Source organism: Notolepis coatsorum (assembly GCF_963971535.1).
Source record: "Notolepis coatsorum genome assembly, chromosome: 7".
In the NCBI taxonomy this organism is placed as follows: domain Eukaryota; kingdom Metazoa; phylum Chordata; class Actinopteri; order Aulopiformes; family Paralepididae; genus Notolepis; species Notolepis coatsorum.
Window position 1 is genome coordinate 115,135,273 of NC_140171.1, and position 14,306 is coordinate 115,149,578.

Consider the following 14,306-nt stretch of genomic DNA (forward strand, 5'->3'; position numbering starts at 1 on the left):
CAAATTGCAATACCAAGGCTTTTACCTAGAGGTCACCGTTTGACGGCATTACAGATTATACTCTAAACCTCTTAAACCCAAGCCCTATTTTCTGAAAATCCGCCTAAAAATACATACCCAAGTAAATAGAAGATTACTCCACATCTACAAGGACCATTTGCATGTTCTTGGTATCTAGGGGCATCTATGGATCTCAGTGAATGTATTCCCAGTGTCAGAAATATTGTGTCTGTTACTAGGCTTGAGTAAACTGTGATAAACCAAAGGAGAATATCAATTAACTTTTTTCCATCTTTGACGGTGAATAACACCATGCTAAAAATTACCACAGGAAGAATTGCCACTGAGCTCATGCAGCACCTTCTTGAGATCACGTGTACAAAAAAAATCTAAGCAAATGAATGAAGGGAAGATGATTAAACAGGAGATTTTGTAGAGACTACTGAATTCTGCCATCCGGACACATGCAATTTGAAATATTATTATAGAATATCAGGCCTATAAATTACCTTATTATGGTCAAGTCGCACATCTATGGATCGGGCCAAATCTCCCCTTTCCAATGGCAGAATTCAATCTGGATCTAGTATCACCAGGTGTAATTCACAAACAGTGAATGAAATCTACTGTAAGTAGTAAGTACAGTTACTATTTTATAAAGTACATTTCTCCGCCATTTTTCATCAGATTGCTACGCCGTTTTCTGCTAGACGTTCACAGAAAGGTAGAGAAACTAACGGCATTGTTTTATGGCAATAACGTTCAGGTTTGTAAGAGATAATCCCAAAAAATAAGAATTAAAAGTAAATCCAGAAGTCAGATGATTGACGGGGGCTGGCATGAGCTAGGAAGTGTCGTTTCTTTTTTTATTATTTCGAAAGCCCATCGAAAGTCCTGAGTCTCCTCTCCTCATAGGAGGGGGGAACATATGTCATGAGACGAGGACAACAAATTCACCTTAGCACAACATTGTTATTGAAAATAATATAGCATTACTTGTACAGTATATTCTGTTTACAACATGTTTGGATAAGGATGTTAGGCTACTTAGAACTGCTCTCATCCCATGACCCACCAACCCAGTCAAACAGCAACCTCTAGGCTAAAGATGACAACACTGTACTGCAATTTGTTGACAGTTTTCATTTTTGTGGATTGGATTTCAGTGGGTGTACTATGGAGGGGTCGCACGTTGCATTGCTGGCCAAACGTGAGGCTCCACTAAGAGGTCTGGAGAAATTCACACTTCACAGTATAATAAGTTACTAAACTCCAACCCACACATCAGACCAAAACAAAAAAAAGGAAACAAATTGCAATTCCAAGGCTTTTACCTAGAGGTCACCGTTTGACGGCATTACAATTATACTCTTAAGGCTAGTTGCAAGGATTCAGTCAACTAAATTGTAGTCAAAATGATAAATGCATCTTCCGAATCACACGTTTACAAATATGCTTTGATCTTTAATAATCATTCGATTTCAAGTGGTCCCTTTGGGCTACATTCAATTTCAAGAGTAGTTTTAAGATTTTTTGTTGAAGACGGCCTTCGTAAAGTGTAATATTTAGCATTTATTGAACAAATAAATAAATTCTACACATCAACTATGGTGTTTACAAATCATTGCTTAAATAAATAAAGTTGAACACAATTTCTTTTGTTTTGTTTATTTGGCCACCAAGTTTTCACTTTTCCACATCAAACTCAATGATGGAATGCTTTGTTTAAAGTTTCCCCCACCCCTGTACAGCTGTCAAAACCCCATCACCCTGCCCAAAATCCAACACAGAAAACACCACCACATTACATTCATAACCCTGTCCCTGGACTAGAAAAAAAACAAAGAACATCTAGGTAACCGTCATTCCAATCTTGCTCACATAGTTACGATCACACAACGGTCATTCACCACACACACACACAGTAGGTCACACACACACTCATCTCGCACACCTCCATGGGTTTAGGAGCGTTGGGTAGAGCCATGACGATGGGGTTTGTACAGTACCGGTGAGGGGCAAGGGCTGTTCCACTTGTTCCTTCCACTCTTCAGATGAATCTCTCAAACCCCGCCCTCCTTTCTTGATCCTCCAATAACAACTGCTGCTTCCCTTTTTATCCTGAGGGGAAGCAACCATTGTGATTGGAGGATCAAGAAAATAGGGCAGGGTTTGAGATAGGTAAATTTGGACACCCCTCTCTCAGACCCCTGTCCACAAAAAAAATAAAAATTATAAAAAAAAATTAAAAAACAGTTCCCTTTTAAGTAAGAACCTCTGCCTCCCTTCAGTAACCAAGCTGAATCTCTGACTGGCATGATCACAGTGCAACTTAAACAGACCTGTTCCAGTCTCCGGGTCTGAGAGAGATTGTCCAAAAGGCCAACACTGCCCCCAGCTAGGCCTGCTGACTTCCAGCTGGGCATACAGGTACATAACAATGACAGATGTGAAATAAAAACCCTTTATAGTGAACATAATACAATTAAATACAGTAAGTCCCCCCCATATCCCCCAAAATAGTTTGCCTTTTTCTCCTCTTTAAAAAGAAGTCAGTAGCCGTGCTCAAATGAGGGTTAACTTGGATCTGGGAAAGGAATGAAGGCAGAACGACGAAAAAACAAAGTCAACCCAGAAGAGGATCGGCCTCGGGCTACAGATGCATAATATTGCTTCCGGGGGGCTCGTTGTGCTACACGGAACACAACCAAGTTTGATTTATTTGAAGTGAACTCTTCATAAAAAACAACAACTATAGGATGGCCTCAAGTCCCCTGAGAGATCAAGCCGTACGAACCGCCATCCAAAGCCCTAGTCCTCAGAATGTCTACCCCCTTACCGGCAAATACAGGCCACACCGCCAAGTTACCTCGTACCCACACTAAGAATGGCATGGTTTTGTTTTTCTTTGTTTGGGGGGGGGGGGGGGGGGGGGGGTTATAGAAAATTACATAACAAAATAATTTTGCAAACTTAACTGTCAAGTATCTCAATGCCATTTTTTTTTTTTTTTTTTTTTTTTAACATTTGGTTCAAAATATACAAGGCAAATTCTTGATGTGGAACTTGATTGAGAAGGCATGGAGGCGTCACATAGCGGTGGTATGCTGCTGTTCCACTGAGTTCCCAGTTTTTTTTTTGTGGCGACAAGTTAAGTCCATCCTGGCCAGAAGATGTGAGGCTGGAGAGGTGGCTGGCCAAATGTCCTGCTGATGGACAGACTGAGGAGCGATATTAGAGGGGAGGCATTAGTGTCCACAAGGAGGTGAGGATGGTGATTGGTCGGAGGGTTTTGGGGGCGGGGCTCGTCTCTCCTTTGCAAGGTCTTATAACTCGTCATGTCCCTCCTCGCCGTCAGAGTCTTCATCATCCTGGTCCTCCATGTCTTCCATATCCTGGAGGGAAGATGGGAAAAGCACTTTAACACAAGGTCTTTAAAAAAGAAGTAACTTATACGTCAGGAGTTCTCAAACTATTCCAAAAAGGCCAGAACCCATGAGGTGAGGTGTTTAGAAGAAAGAATCCCAGTCAAGGAAGTGAACCCCAACACACAGGCAAGTCACAGGGTGGAAAGGAATCCCAACCTGAGCATGACTTAAGAGCAAAATGGGCACAGTGTGAATATGGTCAATGCCAGGATGAGGGATAGTGTGTATAAAAGGGAGGATGAGGGATAGTGTGTGTATAAAAGGGAGGATGAGGGATAGTGTGTATTTTTATTAACCTTTATTTACCCAGCGAGTAGTCAATGCCATTAACAAATTAACAGCAGTGAAATCCTTTTAGTTTGATTCTGTCTACCAAAGCAATCAAGAATAATTCATCCACAGTGGCTCTCTAGGGAGCAGCGGATTTCTTTTTTACATTTGCACGTAAAAAGGCAGCATCGTCATGGAAACCATCTCCCACAACTCAAGTGTCATACCAACCTGAGCATGACATATGGTCAATGAGCACTTGTTTTATCCCTTTAATGACGTTCTAATTAGAGAAGAGGCGGGAAAGGACAGGCCTCATGTTCCTCTCGCACCATCCACAAAACTCAGACCAAATTATTATAGCATAAGCTGGTCATTTGCACTGAAATTATTTTCCGACAGCCCTTGTATTTAAAAGGGAGGATGAGGGATAGTGTAAGGGAGGCTGAGGGATAGTGTGTGTATAGAAGGGAGGATGAGGTATAGTGTGTATAGAAGGGAGGATGAGGGATAGTGTGTATAGAAGGGAGGATGAGGGATAGTGTGTGTATAGAAGAGAGGATGAGAGATAGTGTGTGTATAAAAGAGAGGATGAGGGATAGTGTGTGTATAAAAGGGAGGATGAGGGATAGTGTGTAGGGATGTCCCGATCAATTTTTTTTTGCTCCCGATCCGATCCCGATCATGTGATTTTTTTTATTTTAAGATTTTTTTTTGCGTTTTATCGCTTTATTTCTACTGGGCAGGCCAGTAGGGAGAGACAGATGAGGAATGGGAGACAGAGTGGGGGGAAGACATTCGGCAAATAACGACGGGTTCGGGAGTCGAACCCGGGTCGGCCGTGCCGCGGCTGAGCGTGCTATGTGGTTCGCCACTGGGGTGCCACCGATCATGTGATTTTGAGTATATACCGATCTTTCCCGATCCGATACAATTATAAATTTTTTTTTCTCCCATCCCAATTTCTCACATTACATTCACCCTAAATGTTGACGTTATCCAGGTGAAAAGTTAACTTCATTCAAGCGAGGCATTGCAACCGGAGTAATCTAAAAACTCCGCCTCCAACCTGCTGCTTCATGAGAGCAATGGCGCCATCGTCTGTAAAAATCAGGTGACTGCAAGTTCTGCAACTAGTGGATGTATGGAAGCAAATGAGTGACAGAAGTATTTGAATTTGATCAGACACCGAATTTATAGCATTGAAAATAATTACTTTGAAAATCATGTATCTGAATTTGGTACATACGGTGGGGAGGAGACTGTACATTAGGAGGGGGTGGGTGGGTGGTAGAGAAATACACATATAATGTACAGTCTCCTCCCCACCGTATGTATATATTCTCTCCCAACCATATGTATATTTCTCTCCCACCCACCCCCTCCTAATGTACAGTCTCCTCCCCACCGTATGTATATTTCTCTCCCACCCACCCCCTCCTAATGTACAGTCTCCTCCCCACCGTATGTATATATTCTCTCCCCACCGTATGTATATATACCGCCATCTTTCTCCCGGGTTGGTGTGATCACATGACTGACAAAGCCGTGCAGTGATAGGCCAGAAGTCAGTTCGATTGCATCCAGGCCCGGATGATGGTTTTTTACATCGAATTCTATACACCGCAATTATGCATCGAATTTTTTACATTGAATTTTATACACCGCAATTATGCATCGAATTTTTTACATTGAATTTTATTATGCATTCGAATTTTTTACATTGCATTTTAAACACTGAATTTTTATTTCACATAGGAAATTCGGAAAAAAAAAATATTCAGATACATGATTTTCAAAGTAATTATTTTCAATGCTATAAATTTGGTGTCTGAAAAAATTCAGATACATCTGTCACTCATTTGCTTCCATATGGATGTCCCTCATCCTTGACATAAATCATTTGATGTATAATTAAATCAAAGGAAATGCGTTTGTTTTGGCAAAATTCTTCTGCTCTGTGTGACAAATAAATGAATGAATGATGATATGCAATTTAAAACCAAAACTAAGGTCTCAGTATGAGTTTAAGACGTGAACATGGTCATGTTTGTTGAATAAAAAAATTTATTTAAAAAGAAAAATCCTGTTATTTTTTTTTGATCCCGATCTTCTGAAAATCACGTGATCGGCCCCCGATCCCGACCACGTGATCGGATCGGGACATCCCTAATAGTGTGTATAAGGGGGACAATGAGGGATAGTGGTGGGCGTCTTGACAGGAGGGGAGCGGATGCTGCAACAAAATGCTGCACGTGCCACAGGCAGGCATCAACGTTTATCCGATCTTGGGTCTCCAGCGAGTGGCCGGTAACCGGCAAAGACAGCTGCAACAGGCATTAGTGGGCAGCAGTTGGCGAGTTCTGCAATTAGACTTCTGAGAACTGGGCATGGCAGTGGTAGTGATGGCAACAAGTAAAGGGATCACAGAGAGGCTCGTCTTGGATGCAGACCATGGTCTTGGGTGCCAGCAAGCTACACCAGATAATGTGTCAGACCACAGCATTTCTCCTCTACATCCAAAACACATGGGCCTTTGACAAGCAACCTTACATTCATTAGGCCGTTAACATGACTTAGTTTTGTGAAGTGAAGGAGTAGATAACTGCATTGCAGATTGAGATCTTGGAGAATGTCTTCATGGGCTACTGTGTGTGGAGAGACACAGAAGCGGGGCTGAGCTCAGCAGGGAAAAGAGTTAACCAGCTACACCAATTGAGTGAGTCAATGATTATTTCATATTTCCAATCAATATCCTAACAATGATGCCATCTCCTGGTTTTTTTTTAAATACATTTTCAAAGCTTGGTTGTACAATTGGTTGGACAATAGTTTTAAATTGTGGATATGGAGGCTTATTATACATTATGTGAAAAAGATTATGGCATATATATAATGTGCTGCCTCTGGTACACTGAAGCCCAACCCATATTCATTTGAAAGCTATTTAAATGCCGTTTTCAAAGCATCTCTATGTCGTTTTAACTAGGTTGTTGCACGTGGAGAGGGGGGGTGGAAGAGCCAATAAAGAGCCACTTCTCGTCAGCTGGCAGTCAGCTAGTTGGTTGGTGAGACAAGTGGCTCTCAATGTTAAGAGAGTTAACGAGGCATTGGCCACACCTGCTGCTTTCATGACCGGTGTAGCTGCCTTCATGACCGGTGTAGTTGCCTTCATGACCGGTGTAGCTGCCTTCATGACCGCTGTAGCTGCCTTCATGACCGCTGTAGCTGCCTTCATGACCGCTGTAGCTGCCTTCATGACCGCTGTAGCTGCCTTCATGACCGGTGTAGCTGCCTTCATGACCGGTGTAGTTGCCTTCATGACCGCTGTAGCTGCTTTCATTGGCGGTAATGGAAGCATTCTATAACTGCAGTCCCCAAGTAACATGCCGCAAGTAACATAAGGCTGCAGCTATTAGGTTGCGATTGCAGTGCAGTGCTTCCTATAAAGATGCAGAACCATGTCCCTCAAAAAGGTGAAGGTGACTTACGTCGAGTTCCTCATCCTCTTCCTCTCCTGCTGGAGCTCCGCCCTCCTTGCCGCCGCTCTCCAGGAACTTTGTGAAGCCTTCCAGTGTTCTCTCCCCGTTGTAGTCAATCACCTGGGTAAGATACATATTATTAACAAGGTGCTTCATGCAAAACCAAATTCACATGTCATACAAATAGATAACCACTCAAAAGTGTTTTATTTATCAAAACTATATATATAAAAAAGATCAGTTGGGGGCGTCTGGGTAGTGTAGAGGTCTAAGCACTGGCCTGCCATCGCTGAGACCCGGGTTTGATTCCCGACAGCGGTACCCCCCCCGGCTTGGTCAGTCATCCCTACGAACACAATTGGAAGTGTTTATGGGTTGGAAGCCGGTCAGGTATGAATCCTTGTTGTTGCAACAGCGACTCATACTGGTCGGTCGGGACGCTCGTTCAGCGGGGAGGGGGGATCTGGGGGAGATAGCTTGAACCTCCACACGCGTTACTCTCTCCAAGTGAAACTCCTACTAGCCACCAGGTGAAAAGAAGCGGCTGGCGACTTCACATGTATCGGAGGAGGCACGTGGTGGTAGTCTACACCCTCCCCAGACAGGTAGGGAAACGACCAGGAGGGAATTGGCATAATGACGAAATTAGGGGATTGGAGAAAAGATGAAAAGAGTAAAGAATAAATAAATAAATAAAATAAAATAAGGCTCTGGAGCTTTTGAATAGTCAATAACCTACCAGCAGTGGGATAGAAACAAGGCCCATGTGGCCATTTATGGGCCATGCTTATTAAAATGCTCCCGAGTTAAAAACAGGGTTGCCTTTGAGACGGTTGAAGGACACAGATCTGGCCTCCAGACTGGACTTGTTCAATCTTAGTAAGTCAACAAGCCACAACAAGCCGTCACAGCATCCCATGCACCGCATGCGGCACTGAAATCAAGAGTCATGGGCTCTATGACTTTTAGTTGGGACCAGTTCCAATACACAAGTCATAAAATAATTTACGACTTTCTATCACAGTAAATCAACTCACCAAGCAGGCACAATTTGCCTGGTGATTGATAAACGGCAACAAAGATTAAGTAACTTATTAGGCCAAAGGGCTCTGGTTTCGGTATATACCTACCGCTGCCAAATGTACTGCCCATAATGATACTATGCATTAAAACGGTGTGAAATGAATAGGAAGAGAAAGCGGATATCCAGGGGGCAGGGAGAGACTGATCGGACGCGTTGACGGACAGGTCATAGGCAATGCATGTGAAGATGTTTACCAGAAAAAGCCAAGGCCATCAGAATGCTAAATGACAATAACACTATGTAACAACCATCAAATGCACTCACAGCACACGCATCCACAAGCACACTCACTTTAAACAAACAACTCACTGCAGCGCCCACTTCTTTACCCACTTTAGAACACCTTATATTTATTGGTAAAGAATTTGCACTACAACCCATACCTCATTACACCTTACTGTAAATTGTATCTAAATTGTACCTCATCCCATTTCTGCTTTGTACTGTATAGTAGTATATTGTAACTCAGTTACTTCTACTCTGCATTGTATATACTGAACACTTTGTCTACGTACTTTACTTCCATTTTATTTTATACTTACTATAATTATTTTATACTCATCTATTTTTATCTAGCACAATCTCTGGAGCAAAACGGAAAGAAGCATTTTATATAAAAGTATTCTGTACTTCTGTATGACAACTAATAAAGAAACTTGAACCTCGATATAAGGGGTGATAATAACCCATGTGCTAAGGATTACAGCTCAACTCTCATTAAGGCTTGGCTTTCAAATAAAAAGGTAATGCTTAGATGCCGGGGCAACCTATAGCTATCGAAATGCTCCAGTATGTTCAAAATTCAGCTGCCAGGTTTCTAACCCGCACCTATGGAAGCAAATGAGTGACAGAAGTATTTGAATTTTATCAGACACCGAATTTATAGCATTGAAAATAATTACTTTGAAAACATGTATCTGAATTTTTTCAGACACCGAATTTATAGCATTGAAAATAATTACTTTGAAAATCATGTATCTGAATTTTTTTGCTCCGAATTGACCTATGTGAAATAAAAATAGTTTAAAATTCAATGTAAACAATTCGAATGCATAATAAAACTCAATGTAAAAAATTCGATTCATAATTGCGGTGGATAAAATTCAATGTAAAAAAATTCGATGCATAATTGCGGTGTATAGAATTCGATGTAAAAAACCATCATCCGGGCTACCCAGACAGGATAAGCAATCGAGCCTGGATGCAATCGAACTGACTTCTGGCCTATCACTGCACGGCTTTGTCAGTCATGTGATCACACCAACACGGGAGAAAGATGGCGGTATATATACATACGGTGGGGAGAGAATATATGCATACAGTGGGGAGGAGACTGTACATTAGGAGGGGGTGGGAGAGAAATAGACAGTCTCCTCCCCACCGTATGTATATATTCTCTCCCCACCATATGTATATTTCTCTCCCACCCACCCACCCCCTCCTAATGTACAGTCTCCTCCCCACCGTATGTATATATTCTCTCCCCACCATATGTATATTTCTCTCCCACCCACCCCCTCCTAATGTACAGTCTCCTCCCCACTGTATGCATATATTCTCTCCCCACCGTATGTATATATACCGCCATCTCTCAGTTCGATTGCATCCAGGCTCGATTGCTTATCCTGTCTGGGTAGCCCGGATGATGGTTTTTTTTTTACATAGAATTCTATACACCGCAATTATGCATCAATTTTTTTACATTGAAATTTATTATGCATTCGAATTTTTTTACATTGAATTTTAAACACTGAATTTGTATTTCACATAGGTAAATTTGGAGCAAAAAAATTCAGATACATGTTTTCAAAGTAATTATTTTCAATGCTATAAATTCGGTGTCTGATAAAATTCAAATACTTCTGTCACTCATTTGCTTCCATACCGCACCAAACCCTGGCAGCACATTACCCCCACCCTCATCCACCTCCACTGGCTCCCCATCAAATCCTGCATCACCTACAAAACCCTCCTGCTCACCTACAAATCCCTTCACGCTCTGGCACCTCAGTACCTCACTGACCTCCTCCACCCCTACACTCAGTCACGGTCCCTACGATCCACGGACACTGGTCAGCTCTCCATCCCCCGAACCAGACTGCGGACCTTCGGGGACAGAGCTTTCAGTGTGGCAGCTCCCACCCTCTGGAACTCCCTCCCGCAGAACTCTGCACCGCCCCAACTCTGGACTCATTCAAAAAATTGCTCAAAACCCACCTCTTCAACTTGGCCTTTAACCCCTAATCTCTCACTTTATGTATATGTTGTGTGTGTCCACTGTCTGTTACTTTGTTATCCCCCCCCCCCTATGTAAAGCGACCTTGGGTCCCTTGAAAGGCGCTATATAAAATGAAGTTATTATTATTATTATCAATGTGTCATTGTGAGAATATGCAGCCATCGTTTCCAAGGGAGGGAATCAGAACTATAGCAGATAATTATATAAGTCTATCATTTTAGATTTCTATTCCAGAAAATGTTTTCCAATAACTGGAATTTGTTTAAAAAAGGGGCCCTTCACCCAAAAAAACAATGCCGATTTATTTTGCACATAATCTCTTGCAAACACAGTTTTGCACACATCCCTTTAGTTTGACAAATGGGTTTGAATATGGCGGCCACTAGTGATGTCACCGGGGATGTTGAATCCTTGTGTTGTGTACATAATTTCATGGAACTGTAATTAACAAAAAGATTCAAAAGGCCCCCCCGATGACATCACTGGTTGCGATTTACTCTCAATAACTGTCAAAGTAAATTAATGTGTGTAAAAGTGTTTTGAGTTCTTAGATGCATGTAAGATTATGTGCAGCCCTCGTTTCCAAGGGGGAATCAGAACTCTAGAAACGAGGCGGGCAGACGGTAGCTCTACACTGGGGCGCTCACCTTGCGCTCATCTCCTGCTGGGAAGAACTTGAGCGTGGGGAAGCTGTGCACTTTGACCGTCTCTATCTCATTGGCTGTGGAGTCCATCATGGCCACCATGATGTCGGCACTGTCCATGTATTTCTCTCCCAGCTTGTCCCAGATGGGCGCCAGCTGCTTACAGTGTCCGCACCAGGGTGCATCTGGAGGGAGGCACAACAGAGTAAAGGATACGTGAGCAAAACAAAATAGTGGCTAGGGACCTATGCATTTACAAACATCTGCCAATACAATACATGGAGATACAGGGGTTACAATTCAATACAACGAGAAACTATAAAACACTGCAATATATTCTTTGCAATATACAATGGGGGAAATAAGTATTTAACATCAAAAAAAATTATTTTATCCACTTTCATTATTTTTTTTTCTATTTTTCTCCCATCCCAATTTCACCTCGCCAATTATCCCCTCCCCTGTCTCGAACGTTGCTAGACTATGCCTCCCACTGGTCGGCTGCATTGAGGACCAAGCCTTGCATCACGTGTCCCCTCCGGTACACGAGGAGGCAGCTGTCGCATCTTTCACCTGAACAGCGCGATCTCAGTGGCGAGGAGTAACACGTGGGAGGCTCACGCTGCCCCCGATACTTCCTGATTCTGCTGTACAGGCGCACCAACCGACCTGTAGGAGTCGCTGTCCACAACGTCCAATCCCCACCCACCGACTTTCAGACCCCTAACACTGCCAATTGTGTTAGTATGAACGACCAGCCAAGCCGGTAGCAACGCCGAGAGCTGGGCTCGAACCCAGCATCTCCTGTGTTAGTGGCGAGCGCCTTGCCCACTGCGCCACTTAGCCGCCCCAACACATCAACATTTTGTTCAGTAAATGTATTTCCAATGAGCGTATTCAAGCGAAATTTGCACCAGACGTTTGTATTAACTCAAGAAATCCAGGCAAGAAATCTAAACATTAAAGTCCATATGTAAATTAAAGTTATGTGTAATAAAGTGGAATGAAACAGGAAAAAAGTATTGGACACACTAAGAAAAAGCAGTACACCACAGCAAGGAAAGGCAAGGAACTAGCTGAAAACCAAAACTAATGAGGCAACTCTACCTCCTATCTGTGCTAATAATGTCAACTGGGTTAGAATATATTGATGGGCTATATAAAAAAAAAAAAAAAAAAAAAAAAAAAATTGTACATCAAATGATGGGTAAAAGCAAAGAAATCTATTTTCATGATTAGCAACAGATTGTTGCTAATCATGAAAATAGAATTGGCTAAAGACGTATTTCACAACTTCAGAATCTTCCAGTAAGCACTAAAGCACCATTGGGGGCATTATCCATAAGCGGAAGCAACATCACTACTCATCATCAACCGGCCATGCACAGGTGCTCCTCGCAACATTTCAGATCAGGGAGTCGGAAGGATACTTAGAAGAGTAGCCAGAGAGCCATGGACCACTAGGAAAGATCTCCAGAAAGACTTGGGAGGCAGCAGGTACAACTGTGACAGAAAGGACCATAGGCAATGCACTCAACCGCCATGGCCTCTATGCGCGCTCAGCCCGCAAGACTCCACTACTGAAAAAAGACATGTTGAAGCTTGTTTAAAGTTTGGACAAGCCAGTGAATTACTGGGAGCATGTACTCTGGTGAGATGAGACCAAAATGTTACTTTCTGGCTGTCACACAACACACCATGTTTGGAGGAGAAATGGCAGTGCACATTACCCGAATAACACTACCAACAGTGAAGTTTGGAGGTGGAAGTATCATGGTGTGGGGCTGCTTCTCCTCTCCTGGTACTGGCAGACTTCATATCATTGAAGGAACAATGAATGGAGCCATGTACAGAGAGATTCTTGAGATGAACCTGCTGCCATCCACCAGGATGCTGAGGATGACACGTGGGTGGACCTTCCACCATGACAACAATCCAAAGCATACAGCAAAGGAAACTTTCAGTTGATTTCAGAGAAAGAAAATCAACTTGTTTGGAATGGCCCAGTCAATCACCCGACTTAAACCCAATTGAACATTTTTGGAAGCATCTGAAGATCCAGATTCACAAGAGGCCCCTCCGCAATCTTCAAGATTTAAAGACAATCTGTGTAGAGGAATGGGCCAAAATCACACCTGAATACTGCGGGTGATTAGTTACATCATACAGAAAGCATCCTTGGAGCTGTCATTACAACCAAAGGCTTCTCCACTAAGTATTGAATTAATTTCAGTTAGTGTGTTCAATACTTTTTTCCTATGTCATTGCACTTTATTACACATAACTTTATTTATGTATGGACTTTAATGTTTAAATTTTTTGTCTGGATTCCCTGAGTTAATACCAAAGTCTGGTGAAAATTTCACTTGAATGGCGACATTGGAAATATTTATTACGGGGCAAAATGCTGATGTGTTCAATACTTATTTCCCCCATTGTATAACGCTAATATACTATTTTACTCAATTACTAGTTACTTTTTTCATGCTAACTGAATAGGGAGTAGACTCTCGAATGGTCTCTACGATGCCTTTTTAAGATGTAGATGGATTTTTTGTTATAGTGACGTATAGTGACCGCATTCAGAATGGGGAAAGTGGCACAACGACTAAATTGGGACGGGGAGAAAACAGAGAAAAATCTGAGAAATAAAAAAGGGGCACTTTACCAAAAAAAATTAAAATGCATAAATGTTGCACATAATCTCACACACGTATCCAAAACCTTTGTTTTGCTCACATTCATTTAGCTTGAGCAAATTAGTTTGAATATGGCCACCAGTGATGGCCAGCGTAAACGCAGACATTGAATCCTTGTGTCGTGTTAATTACAGCTCCATGAAATGATAGATGAAAGGATCGCAATACCTCGTCTCATAGGGAGACTGCTACCTTTTCATTTCATCGAGCTGTAAATCAACAACACAAGGATTCAACGTCCCCGATGACATCACCGGTGGCCAGAGTTGTTGGATGCGTGTGAGATCATGTGCAAAATAAATCTGCATTGTTTTTTCGCGAAGTGCCCCTTTATAATGCATTGCCCACACATACAAATGACAAATGTATACAATGGAAACTACTGTATAAAGCTGTACATCCGACTTGTTTAGCATCACCTGTACAGCAGTGGGACAGGGAGGATAGCTTTTACACAAGG

The 14,306-nt window shown here is 42.3% G+C and overlaps 1 protein-coding gene across 1 annotated transcript in view; it reads right to left on the bottom strand.

Moving 5' to 3' along the window:
* Positions 1 to 1,652: 1,652 nt before the first annotated feature.
* The window catches only part of p4hb (prolyl 4-hydroxylase, beta polypeptide), a 37,447-nt gene continuing 24,793 nt past the window's right edge, over positions 1,653 to 14,306 (bottom strand). Inside the window, exons 9-11 of the mRNA XM_084319418.1 lie at positions 11,151 to 11,332; positions 7,190 to 7,300; positions 1,653 to 3,395 (exon numbers count right to left, since the gene is read on the bottom strand). Of these exons, the coding sequence (XP_084175544.1) occupies positions 3,327 to 3,395; positions 7,190 to 7,300; positions 11,151 to 11,332 (362 nt within the window). The 3' untranslated portion in view covers positions 1,653 to 3,326. The remainder of the gene's footprint in view (positions 3,396 to 7,189; positions 7,301 to 11,150; positions 11,333 to 14,306) is intronic.